We start from the raw sequence: 21,596 nt of genomic DNA on the forward strand, positions 1-21,596 counted from the left end.
TAGCGCTGCTTCTGTGCACTGGCTGTGGGCCTGGGGGCACGACGCCCGTCTGACTCCCGACGTCTCTGGCCACTCCCGAGCGTGGGGGGGACACTCGGGTGGGGACGGGACAGTGCCGGAGAGTCGGGATCGATCCTGGCTGAGGATGAGGTGCAGGTCTGTGCCACGTCTCCCTCCTCCAATCACCGTGCTCTATCCTCAGTCCACCCCCCCCCCCTACTTCCGCCTCTGACCGACACCTCCCTCCTCCAATCATCGCGCTGCATCATCATGTCCCGCCCCATTGCGCGCTGGCCAACGTCTCTTGTGTCCAATCGGCGCCCTCGATCGGCAGTCCCCCACCCCCATTGTCTCGCCTCTCAAAACAGAGGAGGGGTTGAGACTCCGCTATGGGATTTCCGCCCCTGATCATTGGAGACATCCAACATACCTACTGTATATCTTCACAGTACAGTGCCAGGTCGGAACACTAGTGCAAGTTTCTAGAGTGCCAATACCCCTACCGTCTGCAACTAAATGTAATGTATCACTTTTACCATTTCCTCTGGCAGCTCATTCCATATATATGCACCACTCTTTATGTAAAAATGTTGCCCCTCACATCCTTTTTAAATCTTTTCCTTCTCATCTTAAACCTAAGCACTCCAGTTTTAGTCCTGTACTCTGGGAAAAAGAATGTGGCTATTCACTTTATCCGTGCCACTCATGGTTTTATAGGTCACCCCTCAGCCTCCTACACTTCAATGAAAAAGATCCTCGCCTTCCCAGCCTCTCCTTGTGACTTCAGACCCAATAACATCTTCTTCAATCTTTTATGCAGCCTTCCTAGTTTTAATAACATCCTTCCTATATTTGGAAGACCAGATCATAGAGGACACTGATAATCCTATTCTTTAGATGTTCCTTCTCCATCAGGCCAGCGAATGGACTGTGTTGTCCGCAGATGCTGGCCCAACTTCAACCAGTACATGCACACACATCAACATGTACACACGTATGCACACTCACACAGACACGCACATGCATTAACCCACTTACTTGGTAACCAGATTCATTATTTCTTATCTGTGATTGGCAGAGGAACGGAACCATTTTGAGACTTTAATTTAGCATGGTGAAGTGTGTGGTGTTGGCTGGGGCTGGGGTTCTTTTGAGACTGTACCCTGAGAAGGGGTCCACTGAGGGCTGAATAACTAAACCTTATCATTCATGGAATATGGTGCCCAACAAACAAAATCTTCATTCAGAGGTTTATTTTCCATGACATATCGGTACAGCAATCTTTCAGAATTGTGCTTTAAGCAGATACATTAGTGGCATTTAAAAGACTTTGGATAAGCATAAGGATATGCAGGGAATGGAGGTATGTGGGTTATGTGGAGGTAGATATGTGATAGATAGTCCTGGCATCATGTTGGGTGCGGTTTCCTCACACATTCCAAAGACATGCGGGTTTGTAGGTTAATTGTCATCTGTAAATTGCCCCTTGTCTATCAGATAAAACTAGTGTGACGGTGATTACTAGTGTGCATGTACTCGGTAGGCCGAAGGGCCTGTTTCCACGCTGTAACTCAAAATAAACTAAACTAGAATTAAAGATTCTGAAATATGGATAGATGCTAAGTAACCTTACCCCCTCATACACCATTATCCTAGAACATAGAAACATAGAAAAGAGGTGCAGGAGTAGGCCATTCAGCCCTTCGAGCCTGCACCGCCATTCAAAATGATCATGGCTGATCATCCAACTCAGTATCCTGTACCTGCCTTCTCTCCATACCCCCTGATCCCTTTAGCCACAAGGGCCACATCTAACTCCCTCTTAAATATAGCCAATGAACTGGCCTCAACTACCTTCTGCGGCAGAGAATTCCAGAGATTCACCACTCTGTGTAAAAAATGTTTTCCTCATCTCGGTCCTAAAAGATTTCCCCCTTATCCTTAAACTGTGCCCCCTTGTTCTGGACTTCCCCAACATCGGGAACAATCTTCCTGCATCTAGCCTGTCCAACCCCTTAAGAATTTTGTAAGTTTCTATAAGATCCCCCTCAATCTTCTAAATTCTAGCGAGTACAAACCAAGTCTATCCAGTCTTTCTTCATATGAAAATCCTGACATCCCAGGAATCAGTCTGGTGAAACTTCTCTGTGCTACCTCTATGGCAAGAATGTCTTTCCTCAGATTAGGAGACCAAAACTGTACGCAATACTCCAGGTGTGGTCTCACCAAGACCCTGTACAACTGCAGTAGAACCTCCCTGCTCCTATACTCAAATCCTTTTGCTATGAATGCTAACATACCATTCGCCTTCTTCATTGCCTGCTACATCTGCATGCCTACTTTTAATGACTGGTGTACCATGACACCCAGGTCTCATTGCATCTCCCCCTTTCCTAATCAGCCACCATTCAGATAATAGTCTACTTTCCTGTTTTTGCCACCAAAGTGGATAACCTCACATTTATCCACATTATACTGCATCTGCCATGCATTTGCCCACTCACCCAGCCTATCCAAGTCACCTTGCAGCCTCCTAGCATCCTCCACACAGCTAACACTGCCCCCCACCTTCGTGTCATCCGCAAACTTGGAGATGTTGCATTCAATTCCCTCGTCCAAATCATTAATATATATCGTAAATAGCTGGGGTCCCAGCACTGAGCCTTGCGGTACCCCACTAGTCACTGCCTGCCATTGTGAAAAGGACCCGTTTACTCCTACTCTTTGCTTCCTGTCTGCCAGCCAGTTCTCTATCCACATCAATACTGAACCCCCAATACCGTGTGCTTTAAGTTTGTATCATCACCATGAAACCTCTACATCCGTCACTTTGCCTCAACTACTGCAGTGAATGTCATGCCACATTGTATCTCTCATTAGTCCCACTATGTGTCGGGGGCGCTGCACTGGCAGCAGCCTCTACCTACAGCCTGTCTGTTAATTCTATCTTTTTTTAAATTTTCAGTTAGTCCAAAGTATGTTTTAGGGGGAAACTTTTATTTTTCTATGTGGGGGAGGGGGGCAGGGTAAGGGGGAAACCGTTTCCCAGTCTCTTCCTGGCGGGGACGCGACTATTTCTCCGAGTCGCGTCCTCGCCCCCCACCTCGCGACCTACCAGCTGGATCGGAGGGGCCTTTCCTGCTGGGGTCCGGGAACCGGACAGGGGCTGCTACAGCGGCGGCGCAGCGCTGGAGTCACTGAGGAGTAGGCGATGCCTACCTGGGTCGCCGTTTGGAGCTCCGAAGCGTTGAGCCGTTGCTCCAACATCGTGGAGCTCTGGTGTGGAGAGCTTCCAATGCGGGCGGCGTTGAACAACATCGTGGAGTCCTGGGGCGCCTTGCAGAGGGCCGCCAGCAGCAGTCTCCACCCGGCGCGGCCTGCGGACTTTGGAAGCCACTGACTCCGGTAGGAGGGGGCCGACTCTGGTGTCCACGCCGCTGAGGACGTCCCGCAGCCCCGACGTCGGACTTACAACACCCTGGCGAGCGGTCCTGAACATCGGGCCGCCCGTAGCGGCAACTGAGGAGGGCTTGGGGAGGCCCTGACCACGAGGAACAATGGAGGAAGAGACTGACTTTGGTGCCTTCCCACACAGTGGGGAACTTTGATTCTGCTGTGTGGGGATGTTTTATGTCAAACCCTATAGTGTGTTGTGTCCCTTTTTTTATTGTATGGCTGTATGGGAATTTCATTTCACTGTGCCATCTGGCGTAAGCGTCTGATGCTTATAGTGGGACAGGTGCTGAACAGACTAGGATAATGCTTAACTGTCCATTTGTTATTGATTTTCCACTTGCATCATGTTGGTGGGTAATTGTACTGAGTAATGAACCGCACACATCCAGAAAGTCCCAGGGTTAATTGGCAGGCTGGCCTCAGCTGCCCGCCCCCAGCTGTGGAATAATTGGGGAAGTCCTGCTGCCATCAGCACTTCTGTGTAAGGTGGAAAAATACCCACGTCAGGGCTCCTGATCATGATCTCTACTCATGATTCTTGCTGGAAAGTACCAGGTGTGGATATACTTGGTAAAAACAGGCTCACTTGTGGAGGTCTCGAGTAGTCACTGACCTCATTTGCTCAATTCCACATGTGAAGAATGTCCAGGTGAACATTTAGATTAGATTAGATTAGATTAGATTAGATTAGATTAGATAGCCTTTATTGTCATTCAGACCGAAGTCTGAACGAAATTGCAGCAGTCATACATATAATACAATAAAAACAACAATTAACATACATTAACATCCACCACAGTGAGTCCACCCAGCATCTCCTCACTGTGATGGAGGCAAAAGTCTTAGGTCTGCAGTCTCTTCCTTCCTCTTCTCCCTCTGCGCTGAGGCGATACCTCCAGGGCGATGTTATAAATCAGTCCCGCGGCTCAAACACCGCGGCCCGGGGTGGTTGAAGCTGCCGCCCACCAGTCCTGCAGACGCAGACGCAGCCGCTGGCCCGCGGCTGAACCCCGGACTCAGGCCACCACCGCCAGAACACCGTCCCAGCCACCCTCACGTGAGTACCGCACCGTCTTCAGCCTCGGGCTGGGCCGCCCCGACATGGGCGTCGCTTCTTCCCCGGGCCGGGCCGCCCTGACTTGGGCGCCGAACCTCCCTCGGGCTGCGAGCGCTGCACCTCCCCGAGCTCATTCCACCCTCAGGCTGGCCGCCCTCACGGGAGCGTCCCAACCTCTTCCAGCCCTGAGCCGGACCACCCTCATGGGAGCGAGCTCAGGGCGAGTCCTGACGGGCTCTGCCTCCGGAGCCTCGAGGTCGTCAGCTCCATTAGGTCTCAGCGCAGACAGAGGCAGAGAAGGGGAATATGACAAAAAGGTCGCATTCCCCCGCAGGGAGAGACTGCAAACCCCGTTTCAACCCCCCCCCCCCCCCCCCCAAAAACACAAACTAAAAACCAAAAACTTGACTAACCAAAACAAAATAAACACAAAAAACACAAACGGGACTGCCGGTGAGCCGCTGCAGCCAGCGCCGCGCCGCCACTCCGTTTGATGAAGGGTTTAGGTTTAAAGTTTATGTTTATTATTGTCACGTGCACCAAGGTACCGTTTTGTAAGCTATTCGATTAATTCAGAAATACTTTATGTAAGTGCATTCAAGCCAAACTCATTTACCAGGGGAGAATGAGTGGAAAGATACAGAGTACAGAATAGAGTTCTCATCATTGTAGCGCACAAGTTTGTAATGGTGTAGCGGCGGTGAATCATAATGTACCTTAAGTTATGGGAGGATTGTTCAGAAGCATGGTAACAGTGGGGAATTACTATTCCGCAGTCTGGTGGTATGCTCTTTAAAGCTGCTGTAAGTTCTGCCTAACAGGAGCGGGAAGTTGAAGGAATGATGGGGGTGGGAAAGGTCTTTGATTATGTGACCTGCTTTCCTGAAGCATCGTGAAGTGTAGATGGAGTCAATGGTGGGGAGCCTGGACTGTGTGGTGGATTTGGAGACACTTACAACTCTCTGCAGTACGAAGACCAGGGGAACTGGACCTAAGCAAAAACTAAAAATAACAGTAAGCAAAAAAAAGTGGAGAAAACTGGAATAAGTTGTAAATAATTTTAATCAGAATTTGACTACGATAAGATGCAAGATCAACCTCAGTGTAAATTCCTGTATTTCCAAATCTTTAATCAACACATTACAAGCACTTAGCTTTACGACAAAAATCAGAGACATTTCAGCTAGAATTACTTTAAATTACACTGGATTTAACCAAGCAACCAAAGTGACACACCATTGCAAAAGTCAGGCTTGGTCACTGAGCCAAACTAAATATCACAACATCTCCCACAAAAGACCCACCCTTTTAAAGGTTTAAGAACCTTTTATATGTTATATGTTGTTATATGTTATATGTTATGTTAACTGCAGATGCTGGAAAAATTGGTAGACAGTAAACTCAGTGGGTGAGTTTCTATTTCTTTGCACCTCTCACAGAGGATGCAAAATCCCTTGAATTTTCACCCCCTTGAGGTATGTACGCTGGATTTAAAGAGGAAGTAAATAAAGATTGGGGAAGTGAGGGCTATGGGGAACTGACGCAGAAGAGGAGTTCAGGGCTTGGACTCAGTATTGAAATCGACAACTTCAGGTAACATGTTTTCTCTGTCTATATCGCTGATCCATCTGTAACATTAGCTCACTTGTTTTCTTACTATTGGCTGTGCATGCCATACGCAAGAAGAAGAAGACTTGTTTTCTTTCTGCCTTCCTTTCTCTGTATGTGGGGGCGGAGGACCAGCTGGGCTTATCCTCCCACTCCGCGCTTCATGACTTCCACATTCATTTATCAGGGTTCTTTTGCTGACATTCGCACTCTCTAACCGATCAAATTCCCAACCATCAGGATTATTGTGTTTATAGCTTATCCCCAAGGTTACCCCAGTTTTACCTTCTTAGAGGCATCCTATTCCTCTCTCCTCCCTGCAGCTTTATAAGCTTCCTTTATCTCCTTCGCTGTTCTGATGAAGGCCTGAAATGTTGACTCTCTTTATCTTCCCACAGAGCAGCCTGACCAGCTGAGTATTTCCAGCATTTTCTATTTAAGTCCCTGCTCCCATTTGATTGTGCTCTTGTGCTTACGACTTCCTAGTAAAAGTAGCTTGCATTAATTATACTACTCTTTAAATGTAAAACAAAATTCCCAGTTTGCCTGCTGAGATGCAATCAGAATTCTTCACTGAGACACAAATGGGGGAGTGCCAAAAGGGATGCACAGCAGCTTGTTCTGAGAGGTGAGGTTTAGGAAGAGGCTGGAAGTGGACGGAGGTGGGGAGTCAGAGAACGTTAGAGATAGAATGGTGAAGATCAATGCCCAGGTGATGATGCAGCAATGGGTCAACATTGAAAAAACATAAACTTTCCAGGTAATTGTATCACAATAAATGCAAGTTACATTAATGATGTGCCGGTGAGAGTTCAAGATATGCATAGACAGAAAAAACTGGAATAACTCAGTGGGGTAGGCATCATCTCTGGAGAGAAGGAATGGGTGACGTTTCAGGTCGAGACCCTTCTTCAGACCTTGTCTCCATGGTGCTGTCTGTCCCGCTGAGTTACTCCAGCTTTTTGCGTCTATCTTTGATTTAAACCAGCATCTGCAGTTCCTTCTTACACATTTAACGATATCAAGAGTCAAGAGTCAAGAGTCAATTTAATTGTCATTTGGACCCCTGGAGGTCCAAACGAAATGCCGTTTCTGCAGCCATACATTACACACAAATAGACCCCAGACACAACATAATTACATTTAACATAAACATCCATCACATAGCTGTGATGGAAGGCCAAATAAACTTATCTCTCCACTGCACTCTCCCCCCCCGATGTCAGAGTCAAAGTCAAAGCCCCCGGCTGGCGATGGCGATTGTCCCGCGGCCATTAAAGCCACGCCGGGTGGTGCGAGGTCGCACACCGGGTCTTGGTGTTGGAGCCCCCGGTGTGCGCTCGCAGAGTCCGCGGCCATTCCAGCCGCGCGGGGCAGTGATGTAGGCCCCGCTCCAGGAGCTCTTCAACCCCGCAACTCGGGCGGGAGAAGTCGCCGTTGCAGGAGCCCCGAAAAGCGGTCTCCCTCCAGGGAGCCGCGGGCTCCCGGTGCCGTCGTCCACAGACCCGTCGTTGGAGCCTCCGACTCTCCGGTAGCAGCAGCAGCAGCAGCAGCAGCGGCAGCAGCAGCGGCAGCAGCAGCGGCAGCGCTCCTCCACCGCTCCACCCGCTCCGGACTCGGCCAGCTCCGCGACGGCAATGGTGAGTCGGCACCAGAGTCCCCGGCTTCTTCCCGTTGGAGGCCGCTCCTCGTTGCGGCCTCAACGACACCTGAGACCCGACTAGAAAAGGTCGGGTCTCCAGTGCAGGGAGAGATTCAAAAAGTTTCCCCCCCCCTCCCACCCCACCCCACACACACACACCCCAACATAAAATAACAAAAACTACATAAAAACACAGACAAAAAATAAAAAAAACGCGGACAGGCTGCAGAGGCCGCTGCTGGCCAGAGCCGCGCCGCCTACCGGATATGCATGTTCCTGTTAGAGTGAAGGGTAAGGCAGGGGGGAATAATGAAGCCTGGATTACAAAAGGAATTGAGGCTCTAGTCAGGAAAAAGGAGCATGGGTCAGGTATGGGCAGCTAGACCAAATGTATTCCTGGGGGATTTTAGGGGACTGAAGAGCATACATGGGAAGGAAATCAAGGGGGGGGGGGGGGGGGGCAAAAAAAGGGCAGATGATGCCCTCTGGCAGGTAAGATTAAGGAGAATCATATGAAATGTTATGTACATTAGGTGAAACAGGGTAACTAAAGAGAGAATAACACCTCTCAGAAATCAAAGCAGCTGTAGGAGATGGGTAACATTTTCAATGAGCATTTCTCTTCTGTTTATTCTATGGAGAAAGACATGAGAACCAGGGAACTTGGGACAGTTAATGAATAATCTTTGCAACTCTAATAATGTTCAAAAATGAGCCAGTTCTAATCTTGAATATTCAAAGAGTCAGGTCTCTGGAGTATATTGAAAGATCCTCTGACAGAGAAATGTTGCTAAATTTCCTTTTTGTTAAAATCATGTTGAAACAGTATTACATTGTGATCATCCAAGTATCTCAATGATTCAATGATACTTTATTGTCTCAAGCCTATGTACAGTGATATGATTTGTTTTACACACAAACCGGTAAAATCATACAGCGGATCTCACCAAGGCAAGTGTCGCCATGTTTCTGACGCCAACAAAGTTACAAAACTTCACTAAACAGTCCTATATTCTGCCTGCCGCTGCAGGTGGCAGCATCCCTCCCTCCCCCTACCACCGCCCCCCCCCTGCTGGGTCTCCTTTCGTTCTTGGTGCCTTCCCGTTGTGTCCCTTGCCGCTGTTTTTCCTTCATTATTAATTCCAGCATTTTTTTTCTCAAACAATGGATATTAGGCTGATTGTCCTATCACGTTTTGTCTCCCTCCTTTCTTGAAAAAGGCCTTTAGCGGCACCTAGTGGTGGCTTGGGGAAGTGTGAACCCTCGCTATTGGCTGTCGCCATCACGTGATCGCGCGTGCGTTTTCGCGGGCTTTTCTCCTCAGTCGGCGCGCTCCTTCCAAGTAACAGGGGCTATTATATATTTGGCTGCTCAGCACACGGTTTTCAAGTACTCTTATTTGTTTGTTGGTTCCAAATAAAAATTGTTTTACTCAACCTGCCTGTCTCGCCAAAGTGTTGACCCCACCGCTCCGATCGTATTTTGGATCCCGATCATGAACGCTGCCGAAAACCTTGACTCCCAGCCCGCCCAGCAAAATGTGGTGGCCCTGAAACTGCCCTTTTTTGGGCGGTACAGCCTCAAGTGTGGTTCACCCACTGAGCTACAGCCTCACGTGTGGTTCACCCACATTGTGGCCCGATTCGAGCACTGCAATATCGTCGTGGACGCCACATGATACTTTTGCATGGTTGGGCTCTCAGTCAAGAAACTGCCACTTGATTGCTGCCTTCCCTGCAGAATCCGCCGGCATTCGGCAAGTACGAGGGCCTCAAGGCGCTGCTGTTCCATACTTTCGGGCTCAGCCTTTTGCATATGGACAGCCTCGGTGATTTCACGCCGTCTGCGTTGGTGAGCGAGATGCTCGCACTGATGGATGGCCATCAGCCCTGTCTGCTGTTTGAACAGGCTTTCCTCGAGCAGATGCCTGACGACATCCGCCTGTTCCTCGCTGGGTCAGATTTCACCGACCCCCTGACGCTCGCTGAACGGGCCGACGAGCTGTGGGTCACCAAGCAGCAGGACAGTGGATCCATCAGCCGGGTGTCTGTGCCCTCACAGAGACGTCCAATCCTCCTCTGCCATCGCCGCACCACAGCCGCCTGTCGGAGACCGCAGTAAGCGCTAGTGGTGCTACTACCACCAATGCTGGGATGCAGAGGCCCGCCGATGCCGCATCCCCTGCTCGTTTCCGGGAAATGCCTTGGCCATTCACCATCAAGGGGCTGCAGGAGTTCATCGGCATGGTCAATTTTTACCACCACTTCATGCCGGCGGTGGCCCGGATCATGTGGCCTTTGTTTCAGTGCCTGGCAGATAAGCCATGTGACCTAGGGTGGGACGCTGAGACCACGGCTGCTTTCGATGGAGCAAAGTAGGCACTGGCCAAGGCCACCATGTGGCTGCTGCTCCGACCGCCCTCACCGTGGATGCCTCGGATACAGCTTTCGGAGGGGTTCTGGAGCAGTTCATCGACGGCCGCCGGCAGCCGCTTGTATTCTTCAGCCGACACCTGCGACAGCGCTGTCGAGTGGGAGCTCCAGGCCCTTTATTTGGCGGTCCGCCATTTTCGTTATTTCCTCGAGGGCAGGCCTTTCATGACATTCATGGACCACAAGCCCCTGACGTTCATCTTTACAAAGGTGTCCGACCCTTGGTCAGTTCAGCAACAACGGCACCTGGCGATCGTGTCGGAGTTCAGCACCAAAGTCCAGCATGTGGCAGGAAAGCTAAACCTGGTCCCGGATGCTTTGTCTCACCCTGCGGTCCCGGCCATGTCATCTGTGGACCCCGGCATGGACTATTCGGGGCTGGCCGCCGCACAGCGTGAGGGTGGCGAAATGGACATTTACCGGACGGTTGCTCCGGTATATGTGCCGCCGGAGCTTAAGGCCAGTTTATCCGCAGGGACTTGCACTCTGCTGCAGCGGATTTATGAAGGTCCGTTCCGGGTGTTGCGCCCCGGCTTTGCGACTTTTCTCTTGGATGTCGGTGGTTGGGAGGAAATCATTTTGGTGGCTCGCCTCAAGCCCGCCCACCTGGATATCAATAGCCTGGTGGTGTTGGCTCAACCCCGGCATAGAGGTCTGCCGCTGGCTGTTCCGGTTGCACCTGTTGTGCCCGTTCCCCTGTGACTTTGCCGACTGCTGGCTCTGTTCCGCCAGTTTCGCCTGTACCGTCAGTTTTGCCTGTTCCTCTCGTTTCCACTCAGTCCGGTCCCCTCATTCAGCCTCCCACTCGGTTCCTTACCTTGGGTTCTGGGGGGCCCTGTAGCTGGCGCCATCACATGATCGCAGGTGAGTTTTCGAGTAGCAGGAGCTATTATATATTTGGCTGACCCAGCACGCGGTTTTCGAGTACTCTTATTTGTTTGTTGTTTCCAAATAAAAATTGTTTTACTCAACCTGCCTGTCTCGCCAAACCCTCACATTTTGCAAACTTCTGGAATCTTTCAAGAATCTAAGGAATTTTTGGAAGATCACAGCTATTACATCTATTATCGCTGCAGGCTCTTTAAAACCCAGGAGCCATTTGTTATTCACTGTGAGAAGCAGGAAAGCTTCAGTTTAATGGCAATGCAGCACTCCCCTAGAACTGCACAGATTTTGTAGTCTTGTGGCTAGAACATCAGATCTTCTGATTCAAACACAGATTATTATCAAGTCAAGGGTGACACGAAAGTGAACTAATTGCAGAATGATTAAGTAGGAAATGCAGATGCTGGAAAAATGGAAGGTAGATAAAAATGCTGGAGAAACTCAGCGGGTGAGGCAGCATCTATGGAGCAAAGGAAAAGGTGACGTTTCGGGTCGAGATCCTTCTTCAGATTTGATCGAAGATCATAGGGAAATCTTTCTTGAATCTTTCGCATGGACCCTAAAATGGCAACTTCATCAAAAAATACCATCCTCAATCATCTACCTCAACGATAATTCTGTAATCTTCCCAAAATAATGAAATCAAAGATTCTGACTCCTGTGGTTCTGTTGTGGAATGCTGGCACGTGACAGTTCAATGTGTTCACCTGCTTAATATATTAACAATGTTAACCTGTTTTTTAATAATGATTGAACCACTCTACTGAAATATGGAGAGAATTTTCTCATAAACTTTAGTTATGTCACAGCAATTTTAGACTCTGGGTTGATGGATTTTTAAATGTTTGTTTTCAATAATTTATTTAATGCTTGACAAAGGGATAACAGGGAATACGTATTGTCAGCAATAATGTAGATGACAATACAAAAGTATTGAATACAGAAAAATATATTGGTTTGGCATGAGGGCAAAAGGAATTAATAATAAGTTAATCATTATAAATACTATATTTCAATTATAAAGCCAAAGGAGAAGAAACTGCCTATTTCTTCAAATATTTCATAATTTTGTATTTATTTATTTGTTTTTAATTTTATTAGAAGCAATTGTACAAAGATAAAACTTTCGGCATCTAGAATTATACAATTATTGTACAGCTTCATTTTTAACCTTATAACCTGAATTGTGAAAATGAATAAAAGGAAAGAAAGGGAAAGCAAGAAAAGAAGAAAAGAAAAAGTGAAAGGATAGAGTAGAGAAGAACGAGAAAAAGGAAAAAGTCCCCTAAGCTACCAAAGCAGTGCAGCAGAAAGATAGAGGAATAAGAAAAACATGGAGATATACCTTGCCCCTAACCCCACCCCACAACATAGCATCGGATTTAAATTTAAATTTGTGTTTCACCATACTATTGTTGTAAAGATTCAGTAAAGGGTGCCCATGTCTTAAGAGATTGATCTGTTTTTTCCGCCAAGACAAGCCTAATGTTTTCCAAATGTAGTGTCTCGGGCATATCTGTAATCCACATCTTCACTGTAGGGACTGTTGTCTGGTTCCAAAATGAAAATGTTAATTTTTTTGCCGTTATTAGGCCCTAGTTGAGGAAACGTCTTTGAAATATCGTTAGCTTAGAACAGGCCTCTGACATACCTAGTGTGATCAGTTTTATATCGGGGTCCAATTTAGTTTTAAGTGTTTTGGAAAAGGTATCAAAAATTCCCCTCCAGAAGTTTTGTAACTTTGTGAAGGCTGCAAAAGAGTGGGTTATAGTCGCTTCTTGGAGGAGGCATTTATTTCTTGAAATATATCAATGTTGTAAACTTTCAGCGAGAATTACTTATTCTCAGTATAACGTTAGTATCTCCACCAATGTAAAGCACTTTGGCCAACATTTGTTTTTTAAATGTGCTATAGAAATAAAAGTGACTTGACTTGACTTGACTATTTAATACAACTTGTAATTTAATACAAATTTACTTATTTAATACAAAATGACAGTGATGTGTGTAATTATTTTGACAGCTCTCTCTACAAAGGTCAAGCAGCTTCAAGCGCTTTGAGCGCTCAAAGCCACCATCGTCACCGTTGGTTACTGAACAAGAGCCCATTATAAATGAAAATGTAAGTCTGTGAATTACTTTGTTGCAGAAAAAGTGAGAAGGATTTTTTTCAAACAGGAGACAGATTATTGCTAATAACAATGTTATTTTTTAAGTCATGAAGTCATTCAGCACAGAAACAGGTTCAGCTTGCCCGTGCTAACCAGGATGCTCCAGCCAAAATAGTAACATTTGCTTGTGCCCGTCCCATATCCCACTAAACCTTTGCTATCCATGTACCTGTCCAAATGTATTTTAAATGCCATTATTGCACCTGCTTCTGCTACTTCCTCTGGCAGCTCATTCTATACTTCTACCACCCTCTATGTGAATAAGTTGCCCCTGAGGCTCCTACTAAATCTTTCCACTCTCACCTTAAAACCAGGTCCTCTATTTCTACAATACAATACAATACAATACCTTTATTTGTCATTTGAACCTCACATGAGGTTCAAACGAAATGTAGTTTCTGCAGCCATACAATACAATAAAAGAACCAAAACACACACCAACACTATTCACATAAACATCCATCACAGTGGCTCTCCTCCTCACTGTGATGGAAGGCAAAGTTCTTGTCTCTCCCCTGCACTCCATTTCCCTCCCGAAGTCGAGGTCAAAGCCCCCGGCGGGCGCTAGTCCGCGGCAAATTAAGGCCGCGCCGGGCGTTGTAGGGTCCCCCTCCAGGTCACTCTCAACCCCGCAATTCAGGCGGGAGAAGTCGCCGCTGCCGGTGCCCCGCAAAGCGGCCTCCCACCGGGGATCCGCGAGCTCCCGGTGTCACCATCCACCGGAGCCGGGCCGCATCAACGCGCCACCGCCGCTCTCCACGCCCCGAAGCCGGCCAGCTCCACGTAGGTAAGTCTGCAGCAGCTCCTCAGCAGCTCCACAGCAGGCTCCTCAGCAGCTCCACAGCAGCTCCACAGCAGGCTCCACAGCAGGCTCCACAGCAGGCTCCACAGCAGCTCCACAGCAGCTCCCTAGCAGCTCCTCAGCTCCACAGGCTCCGTGACTTGAGCCTCCAGGTCGTTCCGGTGGAGGCCGCCCCACGGCGCTAGGCCCCAACGGCAACGGAGCTCCGACAGGGAATATAATACAAATTTACTTATTTAATACAAAATGACAGTAATGATTTCCCTTCCCTGGGAAAAAGACTCATTCACCCTATATGATGATTTTTGTGTAATAGTAAGCACCGATGCAGTGTGATGAAACTATTTATTGTGGTTCACAGCTTAATTAAGTTTCTGGTGTTTTGCCAATTAAGCCATTGTATTTTATGGTGAAATTATATACAAACGCGAGTTGTATGAGGTACCTGTCCATGGTTCAGTTGTCGCCCTCTAGCATTTGAATAAAAATGTTGTGGGCTACACTCTGTTCTAGAGACTTCAATAGAAACATTTATTCTGACAACCCATTAATATACTGAGGGTGGACTGTACTGTTACAGGAGCCACCTTTCAGATGAATCATTAATATACCTGCTCTCATCAGTGGATGAACCTGATCCCATGGTAATATGTCAAAGAAGAGATGATTTATTCAAATCATCAGGACAATGTTTATTCCCCACATTCAATGTAATATATCATCCTGTCATCATATTCCTGTCTGTATGGACGCTGGTTTTTCTGCATTTAGCAGATCAATTCATTTTTTCTTTCTTTGCAGTATTAGATACAAAGTTGAACCATTCCCATGAAAACCCATTGAATAACCTTTTAGAAAAGTTGATGAACAACTTAGAAATAAGTAATTTAATGCCTATTGAGAACTGCGAGAAAAAAAAAGGGTTGCACGGCTTCAGTCTTATATGCTTGCCTGTTGCATCAGAATGCGTTCAACCCACTGACTGGACCTTGGTTTCACTTTCAGGCAGAGATGGCTGGTAGTACAGCAGCCAGCTCAGAAGAGGTCACCAAATCTGGAAGCAAAATAGGAAAGAAATGGCGAGCAGTTATTTCGCGTACTATGAATAGGAAGTCCGGTAGAATGATGGTGAAAGCTTTATCAGAAGATAAGGTAAAAGCTCTTCAGAATTTCAACATGTCATCACAATGCCAGCTGATGGATTCTGATTATTTTACATTGTGAATTTACATAAAATGAATAAAAAATATGGTCCTGAGAAGGATTGTATTTAAGACTGTATTTACTATTTAAAGCAGGTTTAACCTTCTGCATTGATTCTCTTATGGTGCAGAGTGATTAGATATCCATGATAGAGATGGGCTGGTTGGGACCACTAGTGGGAGAGTCTAGGACTAGAGGACATAGTCTCAGAATTAAAGGATGTTCTTTTAGGAAGATGAGGAGAAATTTCTTCAGTCAGAGGGTGGAATTCTTTGCCACAGAAGGCTGAGGAGGCCAAGTCAGTAGGTATCTTTAAGGCAGAGATAGATAGATTCTTGATTAGTACAGATGCCAGAGGTTATGGGGAGAAGGCAGGAGGGATAGATCAGCCATGATTGAATAGCGGAGTAGACTTGATGGGCCGATTGGCCTAATTCTACTCCTATTGCTTATGACCTTATGATATTTTTAACAGCTGATGTTCAACTTCTGCAAACAAGAGGTCCGTTTGCCCCATGACAATAACAACAATGATGATGTTGGGATTGCTTCTTTGTAAGTAGAGTATTGTAAGTTCAGAGTTGGGCAGGCTAGTGGAAGAAACTTAGAAACATAGAAAATAAGTGCAGGAGTAGGCCATTCACCCCTTCGACCCAGCACAGCTATTCAATATGATCATGGCTGATTATTTAAAATCAGTACTCCATTCCTGCTTTCTCCCCATATCTCTTGATTCCGTTAGCCCTAAGAGCTATATCTAACTCTCTCTTGAAAACATCCAGAGAATTGGCCTCCACTGCCGAGAATTCCACAGATTCACTACTCTCTGGGTGAAAACATTTTTTCTCATCTCAGTCCTAAATGGCCTACCCCTTATTCTTAAACTGCGACCCCTGGTTCTGGAAGAACAAATTAAGACAGTCAATGCTACATTGACAATGAGAGAGGGTAAGTGATCTAAACAAGGGAGATCTACAGACAGGGTAACTTTCAGCCAAACATGTCAGACTTATATTTTGTTTAGATAGAGAAGAGGGAAGATAAAATTGTGTCTGTCGGTGAACTCCTTCAGTTTATGCACATTATCACACAAGTATTACAGGTACTGTAATGAAACATTCCGCTTCTAAATGATAGTTGACAACAATTTAAACAGAAGTAAAATCTAATTCATCATGGGCCTGTCCCACTTACGCGACTTTTTCGGCGACTACCGCCACCCGTCATAGGTCGTTGCAGGGCGGCGAAAATGTTCAACATGTTGAAAATTCAGCAGCGACCAGAAAGACACTACGACTCTTTGGGTGACTGAGGAGACTACTCACGACCATACAGGCGACACCCTGGCGACATGTCTTGGGGTGAAGCCTGTATGGTTGTGAATAGTCGCCCAAAGAGTCGTACTTTGTTCTGGTCGCCGCTGGAACGTCGGCGGCCTGTAACGACCTATGATGGGTGCAAGCAGTCCCCGAAAAAGTCACGTAAGTAGGACAGGCCCATTATAATTCAACTGTTTCTATTCTTCATCTTTCCCCCAAAAAGGAACAATCTCACCATCAAATCAATTATAACTCTATGGTATGAGTTTTATTTTAAATAGTTTTGTGAAGATTTCAAATATTTTGTTCCAGAATTTTTGGATTTTTATACAAAAAACAAAAGAGCGCGATGGTAGCTTCATGAGACTTACATTTATCACAAATAAAGCAGAATGGATTATTTTTGGAATAAAGGAAGGTAGCCCTGAACTAAACGTGTTTCAAAAGAATTTTCTTAATTACGGGCTAATAATGGGAAAAAAGCTTATACTCAAATTCTGGAAAAACGCTCCTATACCAACAATAAAAATGTGGATTTCAAACATGTTCGAAACATTACATCTGGAAGAGATGAGACTCCTCCTAGCAGGCAAAGCAGACCACTTCCAAAAGACGTGGTCTGCATTTATGGACTTATTACAAGCATAAGGTGCAATAGTAATTTAAAAAATAAATGGTGCCAGGATCTGGTAACGGGGGGTGAAAAATACGGTTGGTATATCCCTTTTTGCGGAGTTTTTTTTTTTTAAATAATAGAGCGATTGTTACTCTTTCTTTCTTTCTTTTCTAGGGTCTATTTCTTAACTTTCTTCTCTAACTCCTTTTCTAATGGGCTTTCTTTTCCCAACACTTTCCTGCACTATCACGACTCTTTCTCACTTTCCTTACTTCTTTTATTTCTATCTTTTTTAAAGCTCGAAAAATGAAGGGATACAACAAATGTAATGAGATATATGTGGTGTGTATTACTGTAACTTATTGTACTTCTAATTTAAAAAAAAATTTTTAAATTAAAATAAAAATAAAAATTATAACTCTATGCAGGTCATCCCCTGAATCTCAGCAGTTGTACTTCAAGGCAAGAGTTGACAGAAGATAGAGGCTGGGTTCAAAACGGTTAAAGATTCCATAAATACAAAGAGTGGTCAACAATTCAGTGAACTGTAGTCAGGAAATGTATTGACAGTTAGAGGCAGTGATGGAAACTTGGAAGTGGACTCTTGATTCAACTGTAAGAAAATATATCAAGATTGGCCGTTCAATTGGCAGTCCAATACAAGTCATGGCTCATGTTGACCTATTGACAACTTCTTCCTTCAGAGTGAAAGTGGAGAAGAATGTCCCATGTCTCCAATGACACCTGATGAATTCATGTACCTAAGACTAGGGGACAGGTCCTCGTACTCAGCCAGTGAATCAGAAGAGAATGTCAACAGTCCACTCAGCAGACAGACTTCAAGCAGTAAGTACCATAGTTGGCAGCACAATAAGATATGAGATCCATAAGAATGTGAAAAAAAACAACTTTTGAATGTGTTTCGAAATGAACACGGGTCATACTGAAAGGTCCCTAAAATTAGGTATTGTTGTAGTTCCATTCTAGATTTTACTATTTTTTCCACTGATAAAATTAAAAATGTTAGTTGACAAATATTTACATGATTTTAATTAAAGCTGAGGTTCAAACAATGAAGATAATGCAATCCTTGCCTTGCAATACTACCATGAACTTAATTGAAAGCCTGGTGCTCTTTCACTTCAATACTTTTGTGTTCCAATATTTGAAGCAAGTGTAATGAACTTCCTCCTGGGATTCTTCCCTATTTATATCCAACAAACGTCCCAACAGGAGAATTTAACATGTTTGAATGTGTAGATCGCCTCTGTTTACTGAATGGAAGCATTTCCAAAGATATTTACAAGAAACAGGCCAGGCACAGATAGATCTGAAGTTTTGAACTAATCACCAGTTCTGCCTTGACTTGCTTCATAGATATGTTTCACATGCCCGAGATATTTTCTCAGAGAGAGCTATGCTTCAGCACTTTAGTTTTTAGATGTATATCATGGCTGATATCTAGTCATATGACAACATGATCCAGGGGTGGATGTCCCTGCAGGTTTGTGATCTGTGAGGAATTCCTGTATTTGATGTTTCTATCACACCACCCTCCCACCCCACATAGCCGCTTAAAATCCATTCAAAGGTAAAAAGAGTAAGATCTAATGAGATATATAATTTCACAAGTGCTGACCATACAGATAACAATCATGATCAGGTATATTTCATTCTATCAGTATAATTTACCAGTGTCCAATAATACAAAAAACGTACAAGACTATTGTGTGGCTTTAAAACATTTTTTTTTAAACTGCAGAGGCTGTAAAACCTACCAGGTCACGCATCATCTGAAAAGTGAAACAACAATATTTTAACTTTGTAGCTTACTTGTAAAGATTTCTTCCAACTGATAAATTTATGTTAAGTACGCTGTATTTTGAAATATTATTTGGAATTTGTCCAAATTCTAGTTGTGAAAATTGCTTTTTGTTTGAAAAAGCAAAATTTAATTGTGAAATTGTAGGACTTTTTCCCACTCTGCAATCATTGAAAGAATAAACACTTCCAATGACCTTAACATTAATATTCAAGAAAATCATGCATTAAATGAAAGGAAGTAATTCAGCCCAAATACCACAGGTGCTCAGATGTCATCAACAGTTATATTGTCTGAACCATTCATCTTTCTGAGGTCAAGCCTGGTATTTTGTTTGCTGTGCAAATAAATTACTTGGTATCGGAGTGTTTTGTGTCCAATGGGCTTTCATTGCAGTTGGACCACTTGACACATTCAGTCACCGTTGGCAGCACCTTATAGAGGTATATGAGGAGAAAATGGGTTGAGGCAGGATTAGAGTAATTGGTTGTTTGATGGTTGATGTAGACTCAAAGAACCCATTTCAATGCTGTGGCTCACTGTGACTTTAAACCAGTTTCAGAATAACCATGGAAGTTGATTAAGAACCATTGCGCAAGGGGAGACAAAACATATACAATGGAAATAAACATATTCTGCAGAACATAACATGTATTGAAATGACATTTTACCAGGTATTTTTGCATGTTTTGTGAAGGAAGTAGAAGCAGGCAGCTCTGGTTAAGGGAATGGGATGAGACTGGCGGCCAAAGAGAGAAGATTCCCTGAGGACACATGTCTGAGAAACAATGGATTGTTGGCCATGACCCTGGAGTAGAAGTTAGGAGCTGTCAAAGCATTGATGTAAAGTTATTGTTGTTTGACTTAATTTCTAGCACGATCAATGTTCTATGTTTACCAGGTGGAGATCCATTTACCCCAGATTCTGAAGTCAGCAGTAGAGACAGTCTCCAATTAGAGAACCTCCCACCCCCATACCTTGGACCTTTCTGTGGCCGGGCAAGGGTCCATACGGATTTCATCCCAAGTCCATATGATGTTGAATCTTTAAAACTTAAGGTAAGACATGGGTTTGTTGCCTCCTATGGATTGATACTCAAATGTACATTGTTCACTGAATTCATAATGCTGGAGAAAAAGCTGTGTTCATAGTTAGTATAGATGATGGAAAGCCTTTATGCAAATTGAGGTATTTTTGGTATTCAGTTAGTGCTTGACCATATTAATTTAATAAAAATACTACTTAGCAAAACTGAGTTATAGCCAAAAATAAACTGAAACGTTTCCCCATTTCACAAGCAAAGATCTGAACAATTAACTTTGTACCATAGCTTCCCTTCCCTTGAGTATTAATATCACATGTACTCCACAATATCAAAATTGTGCAATCTTTCCAACATATTCCCACAGTAGCCCCTGCAGGTCTGGCAGATTAATAGCAAGCTCCACCAAGACCCTGATACAATAGGTTGATCAGGATTATTGCAAGATCTGATGAGCAGAAATCCTATTAGCACCCACAAGAGGTGACACAGCTAAGGGAGGAGATTTGCAGGTTTGGGAGGTCACATTGTATCTCCTGTAACATCAAATGTTAGTAGCAAAGAAGTACAGGGATAAATTGCCTTGCATACTTTCAAGAAATATATCAATTCCTGCCTGGTATTGTAGGGTTAATTCACAAAATCACAGAATAATTATAACACAAAAGGAGGCCATTTTCCGTTTGAGCCTAACTCCATTTTATATAAGGGCAATCCAGTTACTTTCATTCCTCTTCCTTCTTCCCAAAGGCCTGTAATTACTTTTCCTTCAGATGCTTATCAAACTCCCTAGAATTGAACATTGAATTCCCCCAATTTTGTTAGTCCTTGCTGTCTCCTCCCCTTCCTCAGTCCTCGGGCTTTCTCCTCCCAGCCCTCAGCCTTCGGGCTCCTCCTCCTCCTCCTTTTTCCGTTCTTCTCCCCCCCCCCACCCCCCATCAGTTTGAAGAAGGGTTTCGGCCCGAAACGTTGCCTATTTCCTTTGCTCCATAGATGTTGCTGCACCCGCTGAGTTTCTCCAGCATTTTTGTGTACCTTCCCTAGAATTGATTCTACCTCTACAGTGAATTTCAGGACCTATCAACTCAGTTTCATGTCACTGTGGTTCTTTTTAACCTTGCACTTTCATCTTGCTAATCACTGATCACCGTGCATCCTAATTCTTGACCACACTGCCAAGCAGCAGTTCCCCTCCATCAATTGTGTTAAACCGTACTTGTTTAAAATACCTCTATCACATCTCCTCACAATCTGTTCATTCAGGAGCAACCCAAATTTCTCCAGTATATTTATGCAGCTGAAGTCTCACTTTCTTGGGATTGTTATAGAAATTTCTCCTGCAGCCTCTACAAAACATTCATCATTCTTAATGTGCTGGACACATTACACCATTTGTAACCAAACCGGTATTTTATAGAGGTTCATTGTTCCATGCCCCGGATTATAAAGCTCAAGGTACCATAAACATTTTTCAAAAGCACTTCTTTAAGTTGAGAAGAGAAGGCACTTCTAACGTAATGTACACAAAATACCTTTGGAT

At 44.9% G+C, this 21,596-nt stretch overlaps 1 protein-coding gene across 2 annotated transcripts in view; it reads left to right on the forward strand.

The window, feature by feature from the left end:
* Positions 1 to 21,596, forward strand: part of sash3 (SAM and SH3 domain containing 3) — a 56,140-nt gene that overhangs the window by 21,139 nt on the left and 13,405 nt on the right. For both annotated transcript variants that reach the window (XM_055643746.1, XM_055643745.1), the window contains exons 2-5: positions 13,104 to 13,202; positions 15,059 to 15,205; positions 17,896 to 18,037; positions 19,915 to 20,072. In XM_055643746.1, the coding sequence (XP_055499721.1) occupies positions 13,104 to 13,202; positions 15,059 to 15,205; positions 17,896 to 18,037; positions 19,915 to 20,072 (546 nt within the window). The remainder of the gene's footprint in view (positions 1 to 13,103; positions 13,203 to 15,058; positions 15,206 to 17,895; positions 18,038 to 19,914; positions 20,073 to 21,596) is intronic.

Source organism: Leucoraja erinacea, chromosome 12, assembly GCF_028641065.1.
Source record: "Leucoraja erinacea ecotype New England chromosome 12, Leri_hhj_1, whole genome shotgun sequence".
Classification (NCBI taxonomy): domain Eukaryota; kingdom Metazoa; phylum Chordata; class Chondrichthyes; order Rajiformes; family Rajidae; genus Leucoraja; species Leucoraja erinaceus.